Genomic DNA, 25,478 nt, shown 5'->3' on the forward strand with positions numbered 1-25,478 from the left:
GACTTTGCTAGATTCAAAGTGTTTCCACACATTGGACTGCAGTGATGGACTGATCTGTTTTAATGACATCACATGTGTTGTCTGCTGTGATGCACTTGGGTCATTTTTACGTTGTAGTAAAATAAACCGACAGTGTCTCAATCCAAATGGTATTTTCCAATTTCCATTCAAATATCAATTTCTCATTTTGAAACAATTCCAATCCAATCCAAAGTGGAGGAGGAGGATTTTGATGATTAATGGGATGTAACTTGCTGCTCACCTGAGGATGCAAACAATGGCAGCACACCTGGCTACAGAGCTGCAAGAAACACTTTGTTGGTGGTTAGAATCGATAAAAATTGTTTTATTTTTGTATTGTCTGAAAGTTTTCATAAAATAATGTTTAGATAGTACCATCCCAACATACCCAAACCACATAACCTGGATGAAAAACTAAGGCGTAGAAAAGGCTGTAAGTACACTCTCGAAAAAAGTACAGGAGAATATTTTCTTAAAAATAACATATAATTAGATTTTAGTCTTATTTATTTGGAGAACAATAATGATTTCTAGCTACAAGTAAGACTACAATGTCTGAGGATAGCAGTTAGCTCTCGTTTTTGCATTTATGATGAAGACTTTTCTCCTCTTTCCTCCCCAGGCTCCATTTTTTTTTTACCTCTTTTTTATTTTTAACAGTATGGCTTTGTTTTGAAGCAACACCTGCTGTCAGGTTACACATACCCACTCATGAAGTCTCCAAAAATGTACATGCCATTCAGGTTGGGGTATTCACAGCCACGGTATACATAACCCCCCGTCACTGACTTGCCCATCTTGTGGGGGTAAGCATAAATTGGCAGGACATCATCTGTAAAAAGAACAAAGGTTATTGTGACTTTGCATTAGCGCAGTGCTTCTCAAATAGTGGGGTGATGCGATCAATCAATCAATCAATCAATCAATCAAATAATCTTTATTTATACAGCGCTTTAGCATCTGCTAGATATCCAAAGTGCTGCACAAGTACAAATACACTAAAACCATAGGTAAAATTCAAAGAAGCACAGTAAAACGATATCAATAAAGGAAAACACTAAAAAAGCTGCCTGATTATCATTCTCTCTGGTGTTAAAATCCAATGTAAAAAGATGAGTTTTTAGCAGAGATTTAAAATCATTTAAGGATCTGGCAGACCTCACTGACAGGGGGAGACGATTCCAGAGTTTAGGAGCAGCCACAGAAAACGCTCTGTCCCCTTTGGTCACAAGTCGAGTCCTTGGAACCACTAAGAGCATCTGGTCTACAGATCACAGAGCTCTACGAGGACGATGGCTCTGCAGGAGCTCAGAAAGATGAGGAGGAGCCAGACCATTTAAACATTTAACAACCAAGAGTAAGATTTTAAAATCAATTCTAAAAGGAAACATGCAGCCAGTGCAGAGAGCGCAGTATTGGTGTGACGTGATCACGCTGTCTGGTCCCCGTTAGTAGTCGGGCAGCTGAATTCTGGACCAGCTGAGGAGAGACTGGTCCATCCCGGAATAAAGGATGGGGTGGATGAGAATGGTCCCAGTTGGACAGAAAAACTCCTATCGGATAAGTAGGACTTAAACCACTGAAGCGCTGTGCCTTTCACACCAGCGGAGTGCTCTAATCATGAGAGTAAAATATCGGGATTCACCGTGTCAAATGCAGCAGTAAGGTCAAGAAGGATTAAAACAGCAGAAGCTCCAGAATCGACAGTTAAAAACAAATCATTGTATACCCTGAGTAGAGACGTTTCCGTACTGTGACGTGCTCTAAAACCAGACTGGAATTTGACAAAGATGCCATAGAGCTCTAGATGGTCCTGTAGCTGAAGGTAAACCACCTTCTCTAAAATTTTTGACAAAAAGGCAGCTTGGATGTGGGCCTAAAGTTTGAGAGAACAGAAGGATCCAAGCTGCTCTTTTTAAGAAGCGGTTGCACCACAGCATGTTTAAAGGCAGCTGGAACACAACCTAAAAGAAGAGAAGTATTAATAAAACTGACTACCCAGGGACCGATAGAACTAAATACTTCCTTCAGCAGTCTGGGGGGAATACTGTCCCCTGGACAATAAGAGGGTCTCAGGTGCTGAACTATCTGAGAGAGTCACAGGCTCAAAATGATCTAAAACAGCAGAAAGTGCAGATACAATAACAGGATCAGGGGTGCAGGATACAGATAAAAGCCTGGCAGCACTTACTTTATCAATAAAATATCTTAAGAATCTTTCACAGAGTGCAGAAGAAGGAGTCATGGATGATGAGTCATAAGGATTTAAAAGAGAGTTCAGAGAGTTCAGACTAAAAGAGCCGGTCAAGTCCATGAAATCTTTTGTTAGTGGCTTGAACTCACAACACACATGATTATTAAAGTCGCCAACAATTAAAATATGGTCGTAATCTAAAATAATAGCTGACAAAAGATCTCCAAAGTCCTGCAGGAAGTCACTGTTAAATTTAGGTGGTCGGTAGACCACCACACAGAGGACTTGGGATCCACATCTGATCTCCACAAGCTGGACCTCAAAGCTGGAGAACCCGGAGAAGCGGTCAGCTGGGAGATGCCGACAAGAAAACCTGGACTGGAATACGACAGCGACTCCTCCGCCTCTGCCTGTACTTCTCGGGGAGCTGAAGAATCCACAATAACAATCCGGAGGTAAAATTTCAGAGAAAGGAGTAAGTTCACCAGGCCGAAGCCACGTCTCTGTCAGGAACATAAAATCCAGCTCTCGGGACGTAAATAAGTCGTTCAGGATAAACGTTTTGTTGGCTAGGGATCTAGCATTGATGAGAGCAGAGCGGACAATCAGCTGGTCTGTGGCCATAGACAAGGCCCGATTCAGCGGGCGAAGAATGCCAAAAACACTACGCCACCATCCTGGCGGCGAGACCGGCGGACAGGTGGAGCCGCCAACAGCAGGTTTGCTTGGTCAGACAGGAAGGATCCAGCGCAAAAACTTGCAATGACTTCCACACCATCAGATATTTCCTTTAGACAACCTCCGGAGAGCCTTGATCTTCACCAGAACACCACTTCGCCTTCCTCCTCTCCTTGACCATTGCCTTCGTGGAAGGTTGAACAGAGTGCGACGCAGGAACGCTGGTATGTCCAATAGCAGTGATTCCGACGTCTTTTCCTTGTAAGTCCATTTTGACATAGACTCATAATATTGTCCAGTGTTTAAGGGTGCTTGGCGATCGTAGACCAGAAGAGTAGATACATTATGGTAACTAATTAAAAATAGTAAAAACGCAATAAACAAACTAAACAAACTAAACCACAGGCGAGCTGCACACGCTGGTACCAGGGGGGGGGGGGGGGGGGGGGGGGGGGGCAGTAGTAGAGGTTTAGGCAAAGGTAATACGGGCAATTGCCCGGGGCGCGAATTCAACGGGGGGCAGCGGCTCAGTGCTTGGAAAAAAATTTGCGCCACTGTTGATTTCCTATTATCTGTTCTATCACAGAGTTTGTAACAGCCTGAAACTGTGAATGCACTCCCTGCAGCTGCTCCCGTCTCCTGTCACACACGGCTGCGTGTGTTAGAAGAAGAGGGGAGGGATGGTGGGCTTAGGCTGCCAGGTGGAACGGCGCACTTCAGCAGCCTCTGTTATGCAACACCAGAATCATCACGTGCCTCTAGATTCCTCAGCTCATGCTAATAATGTCATTTTTTATTAACTATTGTAGACATTTTGATGACGTGTCTTTATTTTCCATCAATGTATCTTTGTCAGTCTGTGGTTTAGTTGGTGTCAGTATTTGACAGAAAGACAGCAGTTAATGCAGGATAACAGCTGCACTTTATGAGATCATAAATAAACTATCCATCATTTAGAAATAAAATCAGCAAAATGTTTTTAACCTGTTTAATCAGATTAAAAACGCTAAATATGTTGGTGCTGCTGTGTTAATGTTTCAGATCCATTTACTTAATATTATTTATTGATTGAATCATTTTTCTCAGCATCAAAGGGTTCAGTTGGTCAAAATGTTTCTAGTTTAAATAAGGAATGACAGATTTTTATATTTTAAGCACTTTAAGTTTTTTTTCTGTTTTACACTATAACAGGGTTTCTGTGTGGCTAAATAAAGTTAATATTTGTTGAAAGTGGATTTATAATGCTTTTTTCCTTTTGTAAATGTTTAAAATACAATTTTAGGTATACTTACACAATTTCTATAGATACTAACTTATATATTGTCACCACGGCGAGTCTGTGTAGGGGGTGGGGGGGTAGGGGCACGTGAAAAGGTTTCTTTTTCCTAGGGGGGGGCTTGCAAAAAATAATTGAGAAGCACTCCATTAGGGGAACAGAATGTTTGAAACAAACCCTGATAATCAATCTGCTTTAAATAAGTATGAAAAAACTAATCAGATCGAATGAAGTGACCTGACTTCCTGGGTCTTCCCCAGGGCCTCCGACAAGTGGGACATGCCTGGGGCACCTCCCCAGGGAGGCGGCAAACTAGATGCCCGAGCCACCTCAACTGGCTCCTCTCGATGTGGAGGAGCGGCGGTTCTACTCCAAGCTCTATCCGGGTGACCGAGCTTCTCACCCTATCTCTAAGGGATCACCCAGCCACCCTACAGAGGAAGCTCATTTCAGCCGCTTGTATTCAGGACTTGGTTCTTTAAGCCATGACCCAGAGCTCATGACCATAGGTGAGTGTTGGAACGAAGATCGACCGGAAAATTGAAAGCTTTGCTTTCTGGTTCAGCTCTCTTTTCACCACAATGGATCGGTGCAGAGACTGCATAATGACATATTGCGCTAATCCGCCTGTCAATCTTAAGTCTGGATCTTCCCAGTAACTCCTTCACTTGGGGCAGAAGCATTTCACCCAGAGATGGCTGCAAAATTATTTTTTTTAAATCACTTGCCATGGCAATGGGGGTGCTCAAGGCCAAGCACGTTAGCACCATTCCATTTCCACTGGTCATTATCAGGATTTGCATATCTTGGTACTTAGATCCCCCCATGTTTCATCAGTATGTTCATGGCTAACTTTACACCTCTTCTAGATAAAAGACCTTGTAAGATGGAACCCACTTCCCCTCCCTCTGCTCATTAGAATATCAATAATGAAGATGAACAAGCTTCCAAGATCATTGTATCCCCTACAGAGGATCCCATTGTTGATGTCAAACAAAGCTTTAAAGCTACTCCAAAACCAGCTGAGGGAATTTATACAGCAGAAAAAGAAAACAAAGATTACATTTTCTCAATTACATCTTCCTATTTCCAAAGGAGGTATAGATGTACCTAACTTGAAATTGTATCACTTGGCATCCATCTCTTTTTGACAGAATGGGTGGGAAAGGATGCCACATCTGTCTGGCTGGGCTTAGAAAAATCGCAGACTCGCTGCTTGTTTCTTGGGGTTTTGTCCTTTAGAAACCTCAAATCTGCTAGAAGTTTGTGTGGTGACAACCCATCTATCCACCTATTTCCTTAACCCTTTGTATCCCTTTCGGGGTCACGTGGTTGCCAGAGCCTGTCCTGGCCACTATTGGGTGAAAAGGAGACCGGTTGCCAGTCCGTTGCAGGGCCACGTCATCACACACACATTCACATCTAGGGACCATGTTAGAATTTTCACTTCACCTTTCAAGCATTCCTTCTGGACGTAGGAGGAAGGCAGAGAAAACCCATGAATGCACAAAAACTTGCAAACTCCACACAGAAAGGACCCAGCTGGTCCATTCTATGTGGACCAGGGCCTTCTCACTGGGAGGCGAGAGCGCTAACAAATACACCACAGAGCAGCCCTGTGGAAACAACACAATATTCACAAACACAGTCAAAGCATGGCTATGGCTCAGTGGGTGGAGGGGAGATCTCTTGTCACTGCTTTGCTTTCTTGCATGACAAATGCGGGGTTACAATATTTGGCCTCAGACAAGGATCAACTATATGAGCAATTTATTTGCAGGCCACTCTTTGTTCTTGTTTGAAAAGCTTCAGGTTAAATGTAGCCTCCATTACGGTCACTTCTTTAGATAACTACAAGTTTAAGACTTTTATAAAAGAGAACCACCTTGACTTCTGATGTCACACCTTTACCATTAGAAAACCTACTGTTTGAACGTCCAGCTACAAAAATAATGATTTGTTTTTATAATGTTCTCAATTAGACCAATTAATTGACTGCATTAGATGCAGCAGAGAAATGGCAAACAGACTTGAGCACGACTATTTATGAAGATGTGTAGAATGTTATCAGGAACCAGACAAAACGAACATTTGTTTACAATCAGGACAGGCCGGTACAGTATCAAGTTATTCACAGACTGCTACTTTCTCCCAAAGGGAGGCATCAGATGAAATCTCAAGCATCACCCATGTGCTTAAAAAGTAAATCAGAAATTGGAACTTTCTCTGTTTGTTTCTGCCCTAAAGTTTTGGCTAACTGGGGGAATATTTTGGAGGACATGAAAAAAATGTTGGTGACGGCTTTGACTCTAAACCTGGTCTCTCTCACTCTGGGTTATAGGGACATTAATGTCAGCTTTATGTCTGGCAGATTGTATGGTATCCTGACGTAAGGCACACATACCTCAGACATGTACCGCAGACAGACCTCCCTCCAAAGCAGACTGGCATAGACTTGTCATTAAACATTTTCCTCTGGAATACTTGAGCTGTCTGCTCCACTCCACAAAGGATTGTTTCATGAACATACGGACCCATTACCCTCAATACAGCCTCTTTACTAAACAGCTTAATTATTGACTAACATTTAGTATACGTTTTTTTTCCCATCAAACTGGTAACTGTAAGAAGAAATGTATTTTGGATTGCACTTGTGCAAGCATTACTGTGGGACAGTGATGTGCTGAACTATGTTTGTGTTTGTTAAAGGGCAGGGATTAGTCTGTTTAGTTTAGTCTGTTTAGTTTAGTTTACCTATTGAAATCTATGACTTCAGGTTTATTACACAATTACCGGCATGAAGCCCATTGAGACTACTATTGTTGTAAATATCGGGCTATGTAATCAAATTGAGTAGAATTGAATGTCCAACAGTGTGACGCGCTGCCTCTGTGTACCGCCACACAAACGCCATCACACATGTCTGTTGTGGACAGACCCACACCAAAAGGAGTCCTTTTTAAATGTAACCTTGCCTGGTGTGTGTGTGTGTGGGGGGGGGGGGGGTTCTGAGCTTTTCAAATTTTTCCTTTCACTGTGGTAGAAAATGAAAAAACCTCACGGTTGAGAAAAGAATTACATTATTTTAAATTATCTTAAATTCTTTGCAAATTCAAGACAAATGCTAGTGCTGTGAGTTAGAGCTGGCATAAGTCAGGGTTAGCTTAGATTTATAATTTAAGAGCCTATATCAAGGAAAATTAACCTTTTGAGCTTTTAGTGTATTATAATGTTAATTTCTCACTCTAAGGGCCTGTTCACACCGGGACGAATTTCGCCGGCGATTTTCGCCGACGTTTAACGCCTCGTGACTAAACAAAGGGCACCAATGAGAGTGTGCACACCGACGCGAAAAAACGCCACGCGCCAAAGCGTCAAAAAAAAAAAAACGCCTCGGGTACGTTTTTTTTTTTCGACGCGTCGCGTCGAAATCTATTCGACCAATGGGAATGCCGCTTTTGCACACGTGTCTGGAGCTTCTGAAGTTACAGTAAAACACAACTTGGGGGCGCTCAAACACAAAACTGCCTTGCTGAGCACACATACCAGCGAAGAAGATAGACGCCAAGTAGCGTCTACACTGCCGCAAAGAAATAATGACGGACATTCTTAAATATCCCCTTACCAAGTACCAGTTGGAGCTACTGATGCTTGAAATATTCATGTTTTCTTTGTTTGATTCTGACAAGTGCGTAAATACTTGCTCTCTTCTTCTGAGTGAAAAGCGACTTTAAGAATCGTAAAGTTGCGCAGCGCCACCTTGTGTACAGGAGTATTTCTGTTTACATTAAGCGCCATCTAATGTCAGGGGATGAAATTGCATGTTCGCTCGGCTCACCGTCAGCGAAAATCGCCTGGGTGTGAACACAAAAAACGTGGCGAAAAACGCTGGCGAATAACGCCTGGCGAATATTCGTCCCGGTGTGTACGGGCCTTAAACAACCCAAAGCAGTGTTTTAATCCATTCAGGCATTTCTGAGAATTCCTCTAAAAACCTGCAATCTCTGCCCCAGCCCCTCCCAATCTACAAAGACAAGTGGGTTCTCCCATTGTGACGAAGATAAGTGAGGAACAGCCCAGTGACGTGCGGTCAGGTGAGGCAAGTGAGGCACAGCCTCACCTGACACGATCGTGATAAAATACAAAAAGGTAAATTAAGTCAATATTATTTTCCACTGATCTGTTTTAAATATACATTTTCAGTCAAATCAACATGTTTTCCACAGTTTCTGAAGTTTAAATTGCCGAATTTGAGTGTTTCGCGGTCACAAACAGAGCGGAAACTCCGGGTGAGGCTCTGAAGCGCTGTGCCTCATGTCTGAAAGTAGGGCTCAAGGCCCGTACACACCGGGACGAATATTCGCCAGGCGTTATTCGCCAGCGTTTTTCGCCACGTTTTTTGTGTTCACACCCAGGCGATTTTCTTTTTTTTCTTTTTTTTTTTTTAACTTGTCCTGTCCAACAGCTAGGCAAACAGATGAGAGCTGAGGGCCTCTTGTGTTGGACATATTTTATTTTAACAAGAGGGGTTATTCATCTTCAGACAAACCAGAGGTATGTCTGAATAAACCCCTTTTGTAATTGAGGCCAAACTTTATTAATTTCAATCATGTTTGAAAATCTTTGGTGTTGGACCGGACGGAAAAGGAAAGAGGGGAAGAAGAGAGAGGGACGTTAGAGAGAGGGGGGGTAGGAGGGTGATAATAAGAGGGGAAGGGGGGTAAGACCATGAAGCAGCATAGAGCAGACAGGTTTACTGGTTGTTTATCGTTACGGTACGGTTCAAATGTAGTACAAAAAGGGCGGGGCCTGTTCACACACACTCAAATATTATCAACACACCTGCTAGCCGCAAAAATGTCCACATGTCAACATGCACACAAAACAGATAGTGTTCACGAACGCATACCTATGCCTTTAAACCAACTAGTGTGAAATCTTTCATTCATTCAATCATGCAAACTATTAGTGCAAAGGTGAGCTAACACCTGTGCTCAGGTGAGTGTTTATGTTCTTCTAAAATGGATGGTGGAATGTGAAAAGAAGGAGGAGGAGCGCCCAGCCACCCCCACACCCATACCCCCGCCGCAGCAGCAGCGGCAGCCGGAATTCCCCCAACGCCACACGGGAACAGGCAGGGAACAACCGCCCCCCGGGCGACCAAGACCGCCACCCAGGCCAGGGCCAGCAGGACCGCCGCGAGGCCCCCAGAGCCAGAGAGCAGGGAGGCGCAGAGGGAAAGAGAGCGCCGCCCCAGCCCAGCCAGGAAAGCAGCCCCCCGCCGCGCCAGAAGAGCCCAACGCAGGGCCTTACCGGAGAGGGACGCCCACAGCCCCAGACGAGCACCCCACCACCACCCAGGAGTTCCGGGCATCCCCCCGCCCCGACCCCAGGTACGAGCCAGGACCCCCCAAGGGAGACCCGCTCCGCACTCCAGGCAGCCACCCACCCGGCCCACGGTTGGTCCAGGTAGGAGCAAGGCAGGGGCCCGCCGCCCCCGCCCAGGAGGGGGGAACCCCGGGGAAAAAAGGGCGGCCCACAAGGGATGTTATAAATATGGCCCGACCAGGCTCGGCCATGTTGGAAGTTTGGCGGGGCCCAGCGCCCAGGGGCAAGGACCAGGACCCACCCCCCAGGGACACGAACACCCCCGGCTCAGGTGTAATATGAACCCCCCCACCGTGCGGAGAGAGCACCGCCGGGCCCAGGGAGCCGGCACCCAAGGGACACGGCCGCCATCGCCAAGGGGCCCGCACCCCCCACCAGGGAAGGGGTAGGGGACAGATGGACCCAGGTCCCACCTTCCTTGTAAAATGTGTGTGCGTGTATGGGTGTTTGAGAGGGTGTTTGTGTGCATGTGTGTGTGTTTATGTTTGAATGTATATATTGAAGGGGGAGGGGCGATTTTCGATGACGATGAGTAGAGTGAACATGCAATTTCATTCCCTGACATTAGATGGCGCTTAATGTAAAACAGAAATACTCCTGTACACAAGGTGGCGCTGCGCAACTTTACGCTTCTTAAAGTCGCTTTTCACTCAGAAGAAGAGAGCAAGTATTTACACGCTTGTCAGAATCAAACAAAGAAAACATGAATATTTCAAGCACCAGTAGCTCCAACTGGTGCTTGGTTCGGGGATATTTTAGAATGTCCGTCATTATTGCTTCGCGGCTGTGTAGACGCTACTTGGCGTCTATCTTCTTCGCTGGTATGTGTGCTCAGCAAGGCAGTTTTGTGTTTGAGCGCCCCCAAGTTGTGTTTTACTGTAACTTCAGAAGCTCCAGACACGTGAGCAAAAGCGCCATTCTCATTGGTCGAGTAGATTTCGACACGACGCGTCGAAAAAAAAAAAACGAACCCGAGGCGTTTTTTTTTTTTTGACGCTTTAACGCGTGGCGTTTTTTCGCGTCGGTGTGCACACTCTCGTTGGTGCCCTTTGTTTAGTCACGAGGCGTTAAACTTTCGCCGACGAAATTCGTCCCGGTGTGAACAGGCCTTCAATGTTAACAGAGACTTGCGGTGGAAGCCCTGCTTATAGGCACATGGAAAAGGCTTTAGGTGAGGCTGGCCTCACCAGCAGGGGGCAGACGTGAGCTGACAGCTGCTTTGTAGCTACACTGGTGCCGTAGAAAGAGACAATGAGAGGGATAAACTCATAAAACAAAGGAAAATAAGGAAGACTTTTCCAACAGATCATAGAGATTTTTGTGGATAAGGGTTGACACATAGACTCAAAAATTAAGGCCAAACACGTTTTTCAATATTTGTTTTTTAAAAACAACATGGGAGTAAGTGGATAAAAATGTAAGTTAAATCATTTATTTTATTTTTATGATCGTTTTTAAAGACAACAATTGATAACTGATTAAAGCTCCAGAAATTAAAGTTGGAAAAATACCAGAAATTGTTACTAAGGCTTCGTGGGTTAATTGGTAAATTTAAATTGTCTCCAGGTGTGGATGAAAGTGTGCATGGATGTGTGATTGTGCCTCTGCTACAACAGACTGGTGACCTGTCCAGGACGTCCCCTGCCTTCGCCCACAAGTGGCTGGGGTAAACTCCGGCAGCCCCCTGCCCCCGAAACGGACAAAAAGGCTTTAGAAGATGAATGAATACATTCTTATGAGATTAAAAAAAGAAAAAAGTTTGGGATGGCTGAAACGTGTATTTACGACAAAACAAGCTTTTTAGACTTAAAAAGCTGCAACTTAAAGCACTCAACAAACTAAAACAAAGCAGTTTTAGTAAAAAAAAACAAAGTATTAAAAGGGAAATAGATCAAAAGATTCCACGAACCGATATCTCATCCTGTAATTGCACATTTATTATTATTATTCAGTTTTTTAAAAATTGTTCTTGAAAACCCAGTCCAATTTCGGATGAAAAAAATGTTAGTAAAAATATTTCTCACATCTGAGAAGATTAAACCGACAAATGTTTGAGATGTTGATAAAACGGTGACGGTGTAGTGAGGAATTCCTACCCAGGGAGCTGTTGGCACACAGCTTCTTATCGTAGCAGGAAAATCCCTCTTTTGCTCTCCAGCCGTAGTTCCGGCCTTTCTCAATGATGTCCACTTCCTCAAACTTGTTCTGGCCCACATCCCCACAGAAGATTCGTCCTTTGCCCTCTTTGGTTTTTGGGTCCCCGCGGTCCACTGAGCACCTCCACATATTGCGAACACCATAGGCATAGACCTCAGGTCTTGCTCCCTGCATGTGTACAAAAGGGTTGTCTGGAGGGATTTTGTACAACGGGCCTTTTTCGTTGTCATCAACATCAAGGCGAAGAACCTTTCCCAAGAGGGCTGACCTGGAAAACAGGAGGCAGAAAATGAACTGAATGAACATTTTGCTTTTTACATTAAAACTTTTTTATATTATTGAACATCCAAGTCCCCCTCTGTTTCTGATTAAGCCAGTTCTTCTCAATTATTTTTTGCCAGGCCCCCCCTAGGAAAAACAAAATGTTTCGTGCCCCCCCACCCAACGCACACCCGTGCGGTGACAATATATTAGGTTAGTATCTATAAAAAGTTAAGTAAGTATACCTAAAATTGTATCTTTTAACAATAAAAAAAGTAAAAAGCAATATAAATACACTTTCAACAAATATTAACTTTATTTAGCCACAGAAACCCTGTTATAGTCTAAAACAAAAAAGTAGCTTAAAGTGCCTGAAAAAATAAAAATCTATCATTTCTTATTTAAACTAGAAACATTTTGACCAACTGAACCATTTGATGCTGAGAAAAATAATTCAATTAATAAATAATATTAAATGTAAATTGATCTGAAACATTAATACAGCAGCACTAATAGATTTAACGTTTTTAGTCTAAAGAAATAGATAAAAACATTGTGCTGATTTTTTTTTTCTAAATGATAGATTGTTTATTTATGATGTCATAAAGTGCAGCTGTTTTCCTGCATTTCCTGCTGTCTTTATGTAAAATACTGACACCAACTAAACCACAGGCAGACAAAGATACATTGATGGAAAATAAAGACACGTCATCCAAATATCTACAATAGTTAATACAGAATGACATTATTAGCATGAGCTGAGGAATCTAGAGGCACGTGGTGATCCTGGTGTTGCGTAATCCTGGTGTTGCGTAATCCAGGCAGCGCTTGCAGGTCTCTGGGTGCGCCGTTCCACTTGGCAGCCTGAGCCCCCTACCCCTCCCCAGGTCAGATAAATATGGCGATTTGATTGGTTAGATTCTGGACCAGTCTGCAGGCTGTTTGTTGGCAGCTTTGTCATGTCAAACTGAAACTTAACTCAGCAAAATCAAAGATAGGACAAAAGCGAGAAGACACACAACGCATGTGAAAACTTTTTTGGCGCTGGCAGCGGCAGTCATTTCACGCTAAGTCGCGCTCAAAGTGGTCAGCCAAATCAAAGATAGGACAAAAGCGAGATTTGACAAAACGCATGCGAAAACATGTTTTGCAAACGCAAAAAAAGTTTTTGAGAGCAAAAAAAAATTTGAAAGTTAAAAAAAAATTGAGCAGAATAAAAAATGATTGAAAAGCAAATATTTAATATTTTCACATGCAACTTAAAAAGTTTTGTGTGCAACGTGGCGGCAGAAATATCACTCCATACAGCTGCAGTGACGGCAGTTCACAGTTTCAGGCTGTTACAAACTCTGTCGTATAACAGATAATAGGAAACCAATAGAGGCGCAAATTATTTTCCAAGCACTGAGTCGCTGTCACCACAACCCCCCCCCCCCCCCCCCCCCCCCCCCCGGTTAAATTTGCGCCCCGGACAATTGCCCATATTACCTGTGCCTAAAACTGCTATACCACCAGGGGAGGGGGCGCGCCTCACTTTTTGAGAAGTACTGAATTACACACGGGTGACCTTACTTGTTTTGAGAATTTCCATATTTCCCAAATGGGTCTCCTGCCATTCCACCGTCACCTGTGAAGATGTACAGATAACCATCATCTCCAAACAACACCTGCCCTCCGTTGTGGTTGGACGCTGGCTCATCAATCTCCAGAAGAACTCTTTGGTCACAAAAGAAGGCTATTTTTAGTTTTATCATCTTGAACAAAATTGCTGTTTAAAGTTGACCAGGAGCTGCAGCTCATACCTACCGCTCCGAGGTATGATCCACCATATTCATGTCATGCGATGACACCTTGAACTCGCTGATTCTTATTCTCTCATCGAACCCCACCTCTACAGAGTAATACACGTACAACTTCCCATTGTACTTGTATTTGGGGTGGAAGGTGATTCCCAGGAAACCTCTCTCGTCACCCTCCCAGGATGAGGTCAACACCGCCTTAGTGATGTTCAGAAATGGTTTCCCTAATCTGGAGCGGTCAGGAAGGTACGTCCACACCAGGCCCACCTGCTCTGCCACAAAGAATCGATGCGTGCCGTCGTTGGCGTGCACCATTGCGAGAGGATTTCTCAGCCCATTAGCCACTTCCTCCAGACACAAGTAGAGGCAGCCGTCTACGTCGGTCTGAACCCGCCCCAGGTCCTTCGTGAGCCTCTGGTTGCTGAGCAGGTGGGGATAGCAGTAGTCAGCATCATCCAGTTGCAGATGCTGGCAGAGACGAGTCTGGTTATCTTTGGAACTTATTATACTGGAGTCATTGGACAGGAGTGGGATGGCAAAGTGACACTTGCTCCAGATCTGGGAGCAGTAGTCGGGACAGAGTCCTGGGATGGTTCTAAGAGGAGTGCTCGGGTCCTCAGCGTCGAAAAGGTGAGCTGCATACGGTGAACACTCCTGAAATCACAAAAATGACATATAATGGGAAAAAGATGAGAAGGACAGAAAGTTAACAACAGTTAATCATTAAAGATTTGTCTTAGGCTACGTTCACACTGCAGGGCTTAATGCTCAATTCCGATTTTTTTTTTAAATCCGATTTTTTTGCAAGGCCGTTCACATTTCCAATTAAATGCGAACTTTTCTGATCTCCTGTGTGACCGTGAAATGACCCAGAAGTGACCCGCATGCGCAGAAGAGTACTCAACGGTGAACGACAGCACTGTTGTTTGCAGAAGTAGCTAACGTTAACAATGGATGTCAACAACAGTGTTGTCAACAGCAGAGCTCTTTTTACATTAATACATCTATTTTCACAAAGGAGCCAGCACAATTATAATCTCCTCATTTTAAGAAGGCATTGGAGCCAGGATCGTCTGTCCCCACTGTTGTGGAATGGGGATGTGTGTGCTGGGGCCGCGCACCCGTGTGTGTGTAAGAGAGAGGAGAGCCCGTGTAGCGGAAGATAATTGGGGGGGGGGGGGGGGGGGGCAGTGGGGGCGGGCATTCATGTTGTGTGTTATGGAGGAAGGAGAACTGTAATAAAAGAAGGTTTCCCCCAGAATAAATGCTATTGACTCTTTATTAACCCTCTCTGGAGAATCTAAGGGTCCGAACGGGGAAGTGAACCCCAAAGGAGGATCCGCCTTTGGTCCCCCGCGCTTCTGATCACAGTTGTAAAATGGGAAAGGTTCAACACCACGCTCTGCCATTTTGCCGTAAATGTTTTCAAAAACCGCCATGTTGCGATAAGAGCCCTGGAGTTTGGCCTGAATAGACGTGTCACCCCAAATATTAATCCAATCAGTGACCTTGCTTCCCTTCCACTGTCTGGTCTCAGCACCATCGTCCGCCATGGTTGATGTTTATGTTCTCGTTCCTGCCTACTTCAACGCAGAATTATGACGTTTGAAACGTATCAATGACGTGCGGGTCGGATGCATGTGGCCTGGCCGGTCAGACGGAGGTCACATTTGAAAAGATCGGATACGTATCAGATTCAGGACCACATACCCAAGTGGCCTGGGTTGCATTTGAAAAGATCGGATCTGTGTCGTTCAGACTGTCATGAAAAGATCAGATACAGGTCGCATAGGGGCAAAAAAATCGGAATTGGGTCGTTTCAGCCTGCAGTGTGAACGTAGCCTTAGAGTTCATAGTCACTGAGAAAGAAAAGACATTTTAACGGCTTTTAGAACTCTGAAAAAAATATAACGCCTTTCCCTTTTGGAGGGAAAAAAGAGAAAAAGGGAATCTATTAATAATTTTATGTTTAGAATCAACTGTCATTGGATAAATGTATCGTTGTTGTTTATAATAGCACAGCCAGCAATGGTTTGAGGCAACAAAGTGTAAAATGGTCTTTATCATCATCAAGGAGAAACTGCACTTGTGTATTAACTGAGATTCTTCATCCACTAAATCATCTTCAAATGGACACGCCATGCTGCTTCACCTCTCTGAAAACAAACTAACCTTCAACTAAACCTGCTCTAGACCAGGTTATGTTCAGAGCATGAGTTGCTATGGCAACTTGACATACCCTGAAACATACCTCTGTTTTTGGAACCGAAAGCTGAGGTTATCAACTTCCTTAGCATCAAACTTACCGTGGGAGCTAGCATAACCCACTTTCTGGAACACCCCCCCCCCCCCCCCCCAGGTGTCATCTCACCTATGCACAAATAGTATATCTGAAAGAATGAAATGCTTTACTTGTGTTGGTTTGAATACACAAGTATGTGCGTATGAACCAAAAGCAATGTGTGATTCTACCCCCCCCATTTCTATAATCCTCCAATTTCCTTAACACCCTTTTCTCCCTTTCATTTGTGCCTGCCCTCCTTTTTAAAACACCCCTCTATCTTCTTCCCTCTTTTTCTTTTCCTTCCGGTCCAACAAAAAAGTTTAGCCTAAATTACAAAAGGGGTTTACACAAATATACACCTTGTGTGTCAGAAGTTCCATAGACCCCTGCTGTAAAAGCAAAATATAAATATATAAACAGAGACAAGCCTCCAAACCTGTTCACCAAAGTCATTTGGAGTGATAAGACCATGATTAAACGTTTTGGCTACAACCATAAATGCTACAAATTATAGAGGAGTAAAGAAGGCCTGTGATGAAAAGAACACTGTGTGAAACAACGCTGTGAAACAAGAAGGCAGATTGCTGATGGTTTGGGGATGTGTGAGCTACAAAGGCACAGGAAACTGATGGCTAGATAAATGTAGCACGTTATAAGAAGGTACTCGGGGAAAATGTACACTCCTCAGCTCGGAGTGCATGGGAGGCACTTGGACATTTCTACATGTGGACGATCCAAAACAAAAGGCCAAGTCCACATGTCATTGGTTTTAATAAGAATGAGATGAAGGCTCTAGAGTGGCTGCCTCAGTCTCCATGACCTCAGCATTATCGAGCCACTCTGGGGAGATCTGAAACAGGCAGTTCAAGCAAGGCAGCCCAAGAATTTAAAGAAATGTAAGGGTTTTCTGCTACGAAGAACGGGCTGCTTAAAGATGAGAGAACTAAATAACTTCATCCACAATGACCACGACAGACTTCAAGCTGTCATTGTTGCAAAAGGAGGCAATACAAGGTATTAAGAACTGGGGGATGTCAACTTTTGAACAGGTTCATTTGGGAAGTTTGTGTTGTCCTTATGATTTTAAAAGGGTAAATGGAATGTTTTAACAATAAATGGCTTCACTCAGCCACTAACTATGAGTGGAAAAAAGGTTTTTGTGTTATTGTTAATATCTCAGAAAAATTACCAAGAAATCATAATTGCTTCCAGGGTAAGTAAACTTATGAGCACAACTATATACCTGTCCATTGCTGAATATTTGATGATCTTCCCTAAATTGTAGTCACTCTTCCTTCACAATTTTTCTTCTATCCTGGTCAGCACAGTTCTCAAAGGACTTGTACCCAGAGGGGCCTGAGTCTGGATTTGATGTCCTCAGGGACAATCATAAACTCTGGGAGATCATGCTGTTCGGTCATGGAAAAGAACCACAGGGAGCCAACATTTGAGGAAGAAACACTATCATTTTCTAAAATGTACAATTTACTCACGTCCTATTTAGTGTCTTTTCTATAGCATGTAATTGGGTCATAAACGCCATATTTGTCCTCAACAGTAAGCTTTGCTGCTTCTGTCAAATCCATGATTAACAGTGGATGCTATTTCCATCTAAACCTCGTCTGTTTTTTTCATTGTAAAATCCACTTATGATCATTTTCCGCCAACCCTGACCAATATGCTCATTCGTACCTCATTGTTTATAAAGCCCTGCCTGTTGGCTCACTGAGCAACTGGCTCTGACATAAACACTGTGCTGGAATGGTTTGGATTTAAAAGAAAACCTCATTCCCACCTTATTCTTTACTCTGCAGCAAAAGGTTGGCATGAAAATGTTGATAGAAACTGTGAGGAAAATGTTAAGTCTGATCCAACTAGAATTTCCTCTTTTTTGGTCTCCACTATCTTCATGGGACTGTTAATTCCATGAAGCGGCAGTTCAACACTGAATTACTCCCAGGGAGAGACTCTCCCCACCCCACCCCCCAATAAGGCAACAACAGAATTTTGTTTGTACATGTCAACTGCCATGTTCTAATGCAATCTGCATTGTTTAATGCAAATCTGCACTGCATAATAAATGTTACCAGAACATAACATATTACAAACTATATAAAAATCTACAAAAACATGTAATGGTAAATAATGTTTTATTACTAAAGAGTTGTAGTAAAGGCTAAATATTTGTATTTAAATGGTTCGATAGATTTATGAAAATTCCATTGCCTAATTATAGAACACAACATGCAAAAATAAATCAACTTTATACATGCAGGCTCACAATTAACCCACTTTAACTGTTAAAATCTCCAGTTAACTTGTTAAAGAACATTTTGAAAACCTTAAGGCTGCCCCAAATGATTGTTAAAGTAATGACGAATCAAAGGTTTGTTGTCCCATTAGTATCCTATGGCAGCAGCAGCATGCTGCACAACCATTACACCTTAGTGTTGCAACAGACACATGAGTCATGTGCTAAGGGTTAGGACTAACGTTACATACAGCTTTCAATGCATGTAAAGGTAGAGCAACAGTTTCAGAAGAAACTGAAAGCTTAGAAAATAAACAACGACATCAGTTGCAACATTTAGGCCTACTTCAGTTTTGATCATCTACCAAAAATAAAAAAAGCTCTGGTCGTTGACGTCATTGTGGGAGGTAGCACTAGAAAGGCTGCATCTATGAGGACAAACCCTTTTCTTTATCTTGTTCTTCTTCAGATGGCTTTGATCGTTAATTTTGAACACCTCTCTCCCCACTGAAGATTCGACTAAACCAGTTGTCACTTCAGTGACCACAATGTTATGTGGTTCCCTATTTTTGTTTGGTCATTTCATACAAAAATTCACAAAAAAACAAAAACATGAATTTATACACCTGTAATAAACTGTGTTATAGAATTTTACGTTATGACTGACTTTTAAAATGTTTTTTCAAGAAGAAAAAATGTGCATGAACATTTTGCTCTACGGGTTTACCGAGCGTTCTACGATCTTAAGATTTTGTGCAGGACGCCTGTTGTTCAGGTTTGCCCATTCATCCGCAGACAGCCCCTATCCACCAGTAAGGCCTTTTGTGACAAAGCCATTAACTATGGATTTGACTTGTTCTGACAAAAAAAGAAAAAAATACAACGTTTTGCATGCAGAAACATCAATATCTGAATGGCCAGGTTTAGGTGATCATAAGTAGGGAATTGCTGGAGAAGTTCTTGGTCACAGCAGTAAAGGATAAGTTAAGGAGTAAAAGACAAGTTTAAGGACACCACTAAGACAACTGAGACTTTCACTGGACTGATGGAGTGAGAAGCTAAACTTTTAAAACAACATCAAATATCAGTTATTCTTAAAATCAATCCTATTCAGGTATACTGATAACTAACAAGAGGACATACACCCTGATAACAGGACTGACAGCCTTCATTACACTTCCGGTTGGGTGGACGCTGGCATGATTGTTGCCGCTGCTCACCGGTAACTCCTCGTCACCTAACTTAAATTTTCTGGATTTTTGGACTGCAAGTTTTGAGGCAAGATATCACGCATGTTAAAGTGACACTTGGATTGTGTTGTCGTGCCCTGACAAACAAAATAACAAACTTAATTCAAGTCCGACTGCCTCCTCCTAACCGCGGCCTCCTCCCCCTCTCGGAGCCCCCTGTCTGACACTTCAGCGTCTGGCCTCCTACAACCACCTACAACCACCAGATATGTGGTCAACCAACCTGCTCATCTGGTCAGCTCTCACCTGGATTCTTCTCTGGCTCTCCCATCATCCAGTGGCTGGGATTATCCGGTATTCCTCATTTGAACTCCTTCGGCTTCGCCTCCACATCCCCGCTCCCCCGCCCCCGCTGAACACCTGCACGGATCCTCCGCTCCCACCGCGCCGGAGATACATTCACCGTGGTTCACGTCGGCACTTCAACAAGGACTCATCTGAACCCATCCGCTCCTTCTGGTCATCCACTCGTCGTCATCATCAAAACTCTGGACGCACCGTGGACCACAGCGTTCTGGCTAACCTGGTTAGACCGGCAGCCACGGATGGTGCCGCCGCTCATCTCAACACCGCTACAGTCAACTTCGGTCTCATTAACATCCGCTCACTTTCGAGCAAGAGTCATCTGATGCAGGACTTAATTTCTAACCGTAAGTTTGACTTTCTCTGTTTAACGGAAACCTGGCAGCATCCAAATGACTTCTCACAACTTAACGATTCCACCCCTCCCGGCTTTGTTTACATCTGCAAACCACGTTGCACTGGTCGCGGGGGAGGTCTCGCGATATTACACCACGAGAAGTGGAAAGTCCTGCCGGTTGAGATTCCGTCCTTCAGCTCCATGGAATGCATTGCCTGCATGCTTCCTGGCCCCACCCCAACTGTTCTGGCTGTGGTTTATCGCCCTCCCAAGACAAACTCTGACTTTTTAAATGAACTTGGAACTCTTCTCTCCCACCTCTCATCCCTCTCACCCAATGTCATAATGATGGGTGATTTTAATGTTCACTTTGATAACAGGCTTCTTCCTCTCACCAGAGACTTCAGCTCATGTTTAGACAGCCTTAACTTCACCCAGCACGTCAGTTCTCCTACCCACTCTAAAGGACATATCTTAGATTTAGTTTGCTGCTCTGGATTAACCCCAACTAACTGCTCTGCTGATGAAATTCTTGTAACCGATCATTTTCTTGTGTCATTTAACATCTCCATCACTCTATCTGTCACTAAACCCTCCCGTCTCATGTCTTTTCGTAATGTTAAAAATATCAATGTGAACGCACTTTCCTCACTCATACGTGATATTCCGATCCCTAACACATCAAACCCTGATCAACTCGTCTCCTCCTACAACAACCTTCTTTCGGACTCTCTCAACCATCTCGCTCCTGTCAAAACTCGCCCTGTCTCCTTTTCCAAATCTGCTCCCTGGTTCACCCCAGAGCTCCGTTACATGAAAGCCAAAGGTCGCCAGCTTGAGCGACTCTATAAAAGAACTGGCTTAACCGTTCACAAAGAAACCTATACATCACATATCACTCAGTATAAGGACCTGGTTTCTACCACAAAAACAAACTATTTTTCTGAACTCATCTCCACAAACAAAGGCAACTCAAAAACTCTCTTCTCTCTGATGAACACTATTTTCAACCCCCCTGACTCTCTCCCTCCCCATTTCTTTTCCATTGAAACCTGTAACTCCCTCATGTCGTTCTTTAACAAGAAAATTCAAGTCATCCATCAACAGCTTAGCTCTTCTCTCCTCCCTCCCATCCCTGACTCTTTCTCTCTCAATCACATGTTTTCCTCCTTTCAACTGCCTGACCACGAGGAAATTTCCTCTCTCATCCTTAAATCCAAACCGACCACCTGTTCTCTTGATCCCCTCCCAACATCTTTAGTTATAGCCTGCCTCCCCTCTCTCCTTCCGCTCATTGCTGCCATTATTCACTCCTCACTCTCATCTGGTACTGTCCCATCACTTTTTAAAACGGCAGCTGTTAAACCCATCCTGAAAAAACCCGGTTCAGATCCCAACGTATTCAATAATCTCCGTCCAATTTCCAACCTTCCCTTCATTTCCAAAATTCTAGAGAAAATAGTCGCCTCTCAACTCTATGATCATCTGAAACATAATAATCTTCTGGAACCTTTTCAGTCTGGCTTCCGCCCCTCCCACAGCACTGAGACTGCTCTGCTCAAGATCACCAATGATCTTCTCATTGCAGCTGATTCTGGCCTCCTCACCATCCTCATCCTCCTTGACCTGAGTGCAGCCTTTGATACCATTTCACATTCCATCCTCCTCCAAAGGCTCTCCTCCCTTGGTATCACGTCCATCCCCCTCCGTTGGTTTCAATCCTACCTCGCTGACCGCACCCAATTCATTCATCTTAAATCATTTAAATCTCAGCCTTCCTCTGTCTCTTCTGGTGTCCCCCAAGGTTCTGTCCTTGGTCCTCTTCTTTTCATTACTTATCTTCTTCCCCTTGGCAATATCTTCCGTAAATTTAATGTTAATTTTCACTGTTTTGCGGATGACACCCAGCTCTATGTATCCAGTAAACCTGACTCCTCTCTTCCACCCTCCTCTCTCCACTCCTGTCTATCTGAAATAAAAAACTGGTTCACCTTAAACCTTCTCAAACTCAATAGCGATAAAACTGAGCTACTTCTAGTAGGTTCCAAATCCACCCTCTCCAAAGCCACAAGTCTAACTCTTTCCATTGATTCATCCTCTGTCTCCCCCTCCCCTCAGGTAAAGAGTCTGGGTGTCATCCTAGATAGCACCTTATCTTTTCAGTCCCACATCAATAACATTACTCGGTCAGCCCATTTCCATCTACGCAACATTAATCGTCTACGCCCCTCCCTCACTGTCCCCTCTGCTTCTATCCTGGTTCACAGTCTGGTCACTTCCCGTTTAGATTATTGTAATTCTCTCCTCTTTGGTCTCCCACAAAAAACCCTCAATAAGCTTCAACTGGTCCAGAACTCAGCTGCCCGCATCATCTCCAGAACCCCCTCCTTCAGTCACATCACTCCAATTCTCCACCAGCTGCACTGGCTCCCCATAACCTCCAGGATCCAATTCAAACTCCTCCTGTTCACCTTTAAGGCCCTCCATAACCTGGCTCCTCCTTATCTCTCCGACCTCCTTCATCTCAAAACCCCCTCTCGTTATCTTCGATCCTCCTCCTCTGTTCAGCTCTCTGTCCCTCCCGCCCGACTCGTCACAATGGGAAGCAGAGCCTTCAGCTGCTCTGCTCCCAAACTCTGGAATTCCCTCCCTCCTGACCTCCGTAACATAGACTCTCTGCCTACTTTCAGGTCTAAACTCAAAACCTATCTGTTCATTTCTGCCTTCCCATCCTGATTCACTTTTTATTTTTTCTACTATTTTTATTGTGCTTTTAATGTCTATTTTTAACCTCTGTTTTGTAAAGTGTCCTTGGGTTTCTTGAAAGGCGCTTTAAATAAAATGGATTATTATTATTATTATTATTTTCTCCCCTCAGTCTACGTGAACTGCAAATATTACAGCATAGAGGACTTCAAAACTCAGTCAATCTTTCACTTTAACAGTAGAAACAACTCTGGAGACAGCATGGTCCATCTGCACAATATGAACCATTCATTTAAAATCATAACCATACCAGAAACCTGGTTCAACCTTGACAAGGACACAGACTTTGATTGGAAATCTATGAACTTAACTATGCAAACAAAGAAAACTGAAACGTATATCAATAATAAAAATAACAACAACTCTGGATTCATGTGATAGTATTTTCTGATGATAATCCAAAAGGACTCCGCCTTTATTACTAGATATTATCAAGACCTATGGATTTACTAAATCATCTGCACTTGGACCGGTAAAGGATAAAGAACTATCTGGACTATAGCTATCTAAAAAAAGAAAAAGGTAAAACATAATAAGGATGGGGTTAAATAAATTTGTTTTTCCCCAACTACCTTTCAAGCTATTAATGAATCTCTAAATAATTCTACAAATTGGATTCAGTATCTTATGTGTGCTGTATAAGTTCAAAGGCAGACAGACAGACAGACAGAAGGAAAAATGCATAGAAAACAAGGATACATGTGTTCTTCCAGCAGAAAGCAGCTGTAATCTTCACTACATACAACTTTGATAGATTAAATCAATTGGTTCTTTATTAGATCAAAAAAACACTGCAAAGTTTAAAAAAAAATCAAAAGGAAACATTGAGTTTAAAACAGCCTTATGTCAAAAATATCTTAAGATTTTTTTTCCAAAAACAAAGACTTCAGACAAACACAGAGAAACTCAAAAATTCAGCTGTGAGAAATCGTTTGGACTATTCCTTCTATCATCATTAATGGGAAATCAGCATCATGAACCATGAGTACGTTTTTTAAAAGAACACAATCAGTAAATATGGAACATAAACAATATTCAACAAATGTTCTGTGAATAATGACTGTGGAACTGGGATGCAGCAGTGATCTGTGTGGATAGAAATCCACCCGACATCACCTTTATTTTATAGTTTGTTCTACACTTGGAAGAACAGTTTATCATTTAAAGGTCTTCTTTAGAAGGATCATCTTAGCTCCACTCCCACATCTATTTTACTTGTCTCTTTTTCCTGTTTTGTTGTAGTAGTCTGACGTCAGAGTCCTTATCAGCTGCCTATACGCTCATAAATGCCTCACAATGAAACTTTTGAACACAGTTTTCTGTTTCTGTGCCTCCTGCTCTGTTTATGTAAGAGTGCCGCGTTGACAGAGCTGTCAGCCTCTCTGTGCGTGATGGACAGACCCGCGACCTTTGTCCGTGCGTGCATACCTGGCAGAGCAGCTCCATAACATACCCCGCACAGCTGGCGTATCCATGGTAATCAAAGTTGTCCACGATCCGGTTAAACTTCGCCATGAGCTCCTGGTCCTTCTGATAGTCACAGCAGCCGAAATCCTTGTACATCACGCAGAACTGCAGCTCCCGCAGCGGGCGGAAAGGCGGCTTGAAATCCAAACACTGCGGGTGCGGAGCCACAGGTGTGACGCACAGCGCCAGAGCGCACAGGATGCCGGCTGCGGAGAACCGCGCAGGCAGCGGGGGTCTGCCGGAACACCGAGGCATGACGGCGGGCTGTGGACGGCGCAGATCCCCGCAGGCAGAGTTCGGTTCCCCGAGTGGACTTCGCTCTGATCGCCGTCAGACGCGCCGACGTGCTGACGTGTAGCGGCCCCCTGCCAGCCTGAACCGGGCCGGAGGTCATCCTGCGGGGTCTGTCTGTGCGGGATTGGGCCCGTGCGCCTGACCACGCCCCCCGACAGCTCCAGGGCTGCAGCCAAAGCAGAACCAAGCCAGAGTCCCGCTTTATCAACGTGCACGGACCTCCAGCAGGGGGCGCGCTCCTACAGCAGCTGACGGTGATGCCATATTTGGATTTGGAAGTTTTTTTTATTTCAAGCAGTAAAAACAACAAAAAGTACTAAAGAAGACAAAAGACATATAAATTCATGCATAGATATTTCAAACGTTGGGTGATTAGTCATTATTTGATGGGAAATTAAAAATGTAAAAGTAAAAAAGACACAAATGATCCCATCATGACTCTTCATCAGAAGTTGATATGACTGTAGGCATTTTTATAGAAGACATGGCACATTGAATCCATTAAATATGAAGTTTGTCAATAACAGTTTGATTATATATACAGTCAGGACCATAAATATTTGGACAGAGACGCATTCTTTCTAATTTAGTTTCTGTACATTACCACAGTGAATTTCTAATAAAACAACTCAGATGCCAGCGAAGTGCAGACTTTCAGCTTTATTCCATGGGTTGAACAAAAAGATTGCATAAAAATGGGAGAAACTAAAGTATTTTTTATACACAATGCCTTCATTTCATGGGCTCATAAG

At 43.5% G+C, this 25,478-nt stretch overlaps 1 protein-coding gene across 1 annotated transcript in view; it reads right to left on the minus strand.

Moving 5' to 3' along the window:
• The window catches only part of hhipl1 (HHIP-like 1), a 28,994-nt gene extending 4,162 nt beyond the window's left edge, over positions 1–24,832 (minus strand). Inside the window, exons 1-5 of the mRNA XM_023951493.1 lie at positions 24,394–24,832; positions 13,782–14,428; positions 13,548–13,691; positions 11,654–11,982; positions 727–853 (exon numbers count right to left, since the gene is read on the minus strand). Of these exons, the coding sequence (XP_023807261.1) occupies positions 727–853; positions 11,654–11,982; positions 13,548–13,691; positions 13,782–14,428; positions 24,394–24,687 (1,541 nt within the window). The 5' untranslated portion in view covers positions 24,688–24,832. The remainder of the gene's footprint in view (positions 1–726; positions 854–11,653; positions 11,983–13,547; positions 13,692–13,781; positions 14,429–24,393) is intronic.
• Positions 24,833–25,478: the final 646 nt, after the last annotated feature.

The sequence above is a fragment of the Oryzias latipes genome, chromosome 22 (genome assembly GCF_053564925.1).
Source record: "Oryzias latipes strain Hd-rR chromosome 22, Olatipes_Hd-rR_3.1".
NCBI lineage: Eukaryota > Metazoa > Chordata > Actinopteri > Beloniformes > Adrianichthyidae > Oryzias > Oryzias latipes.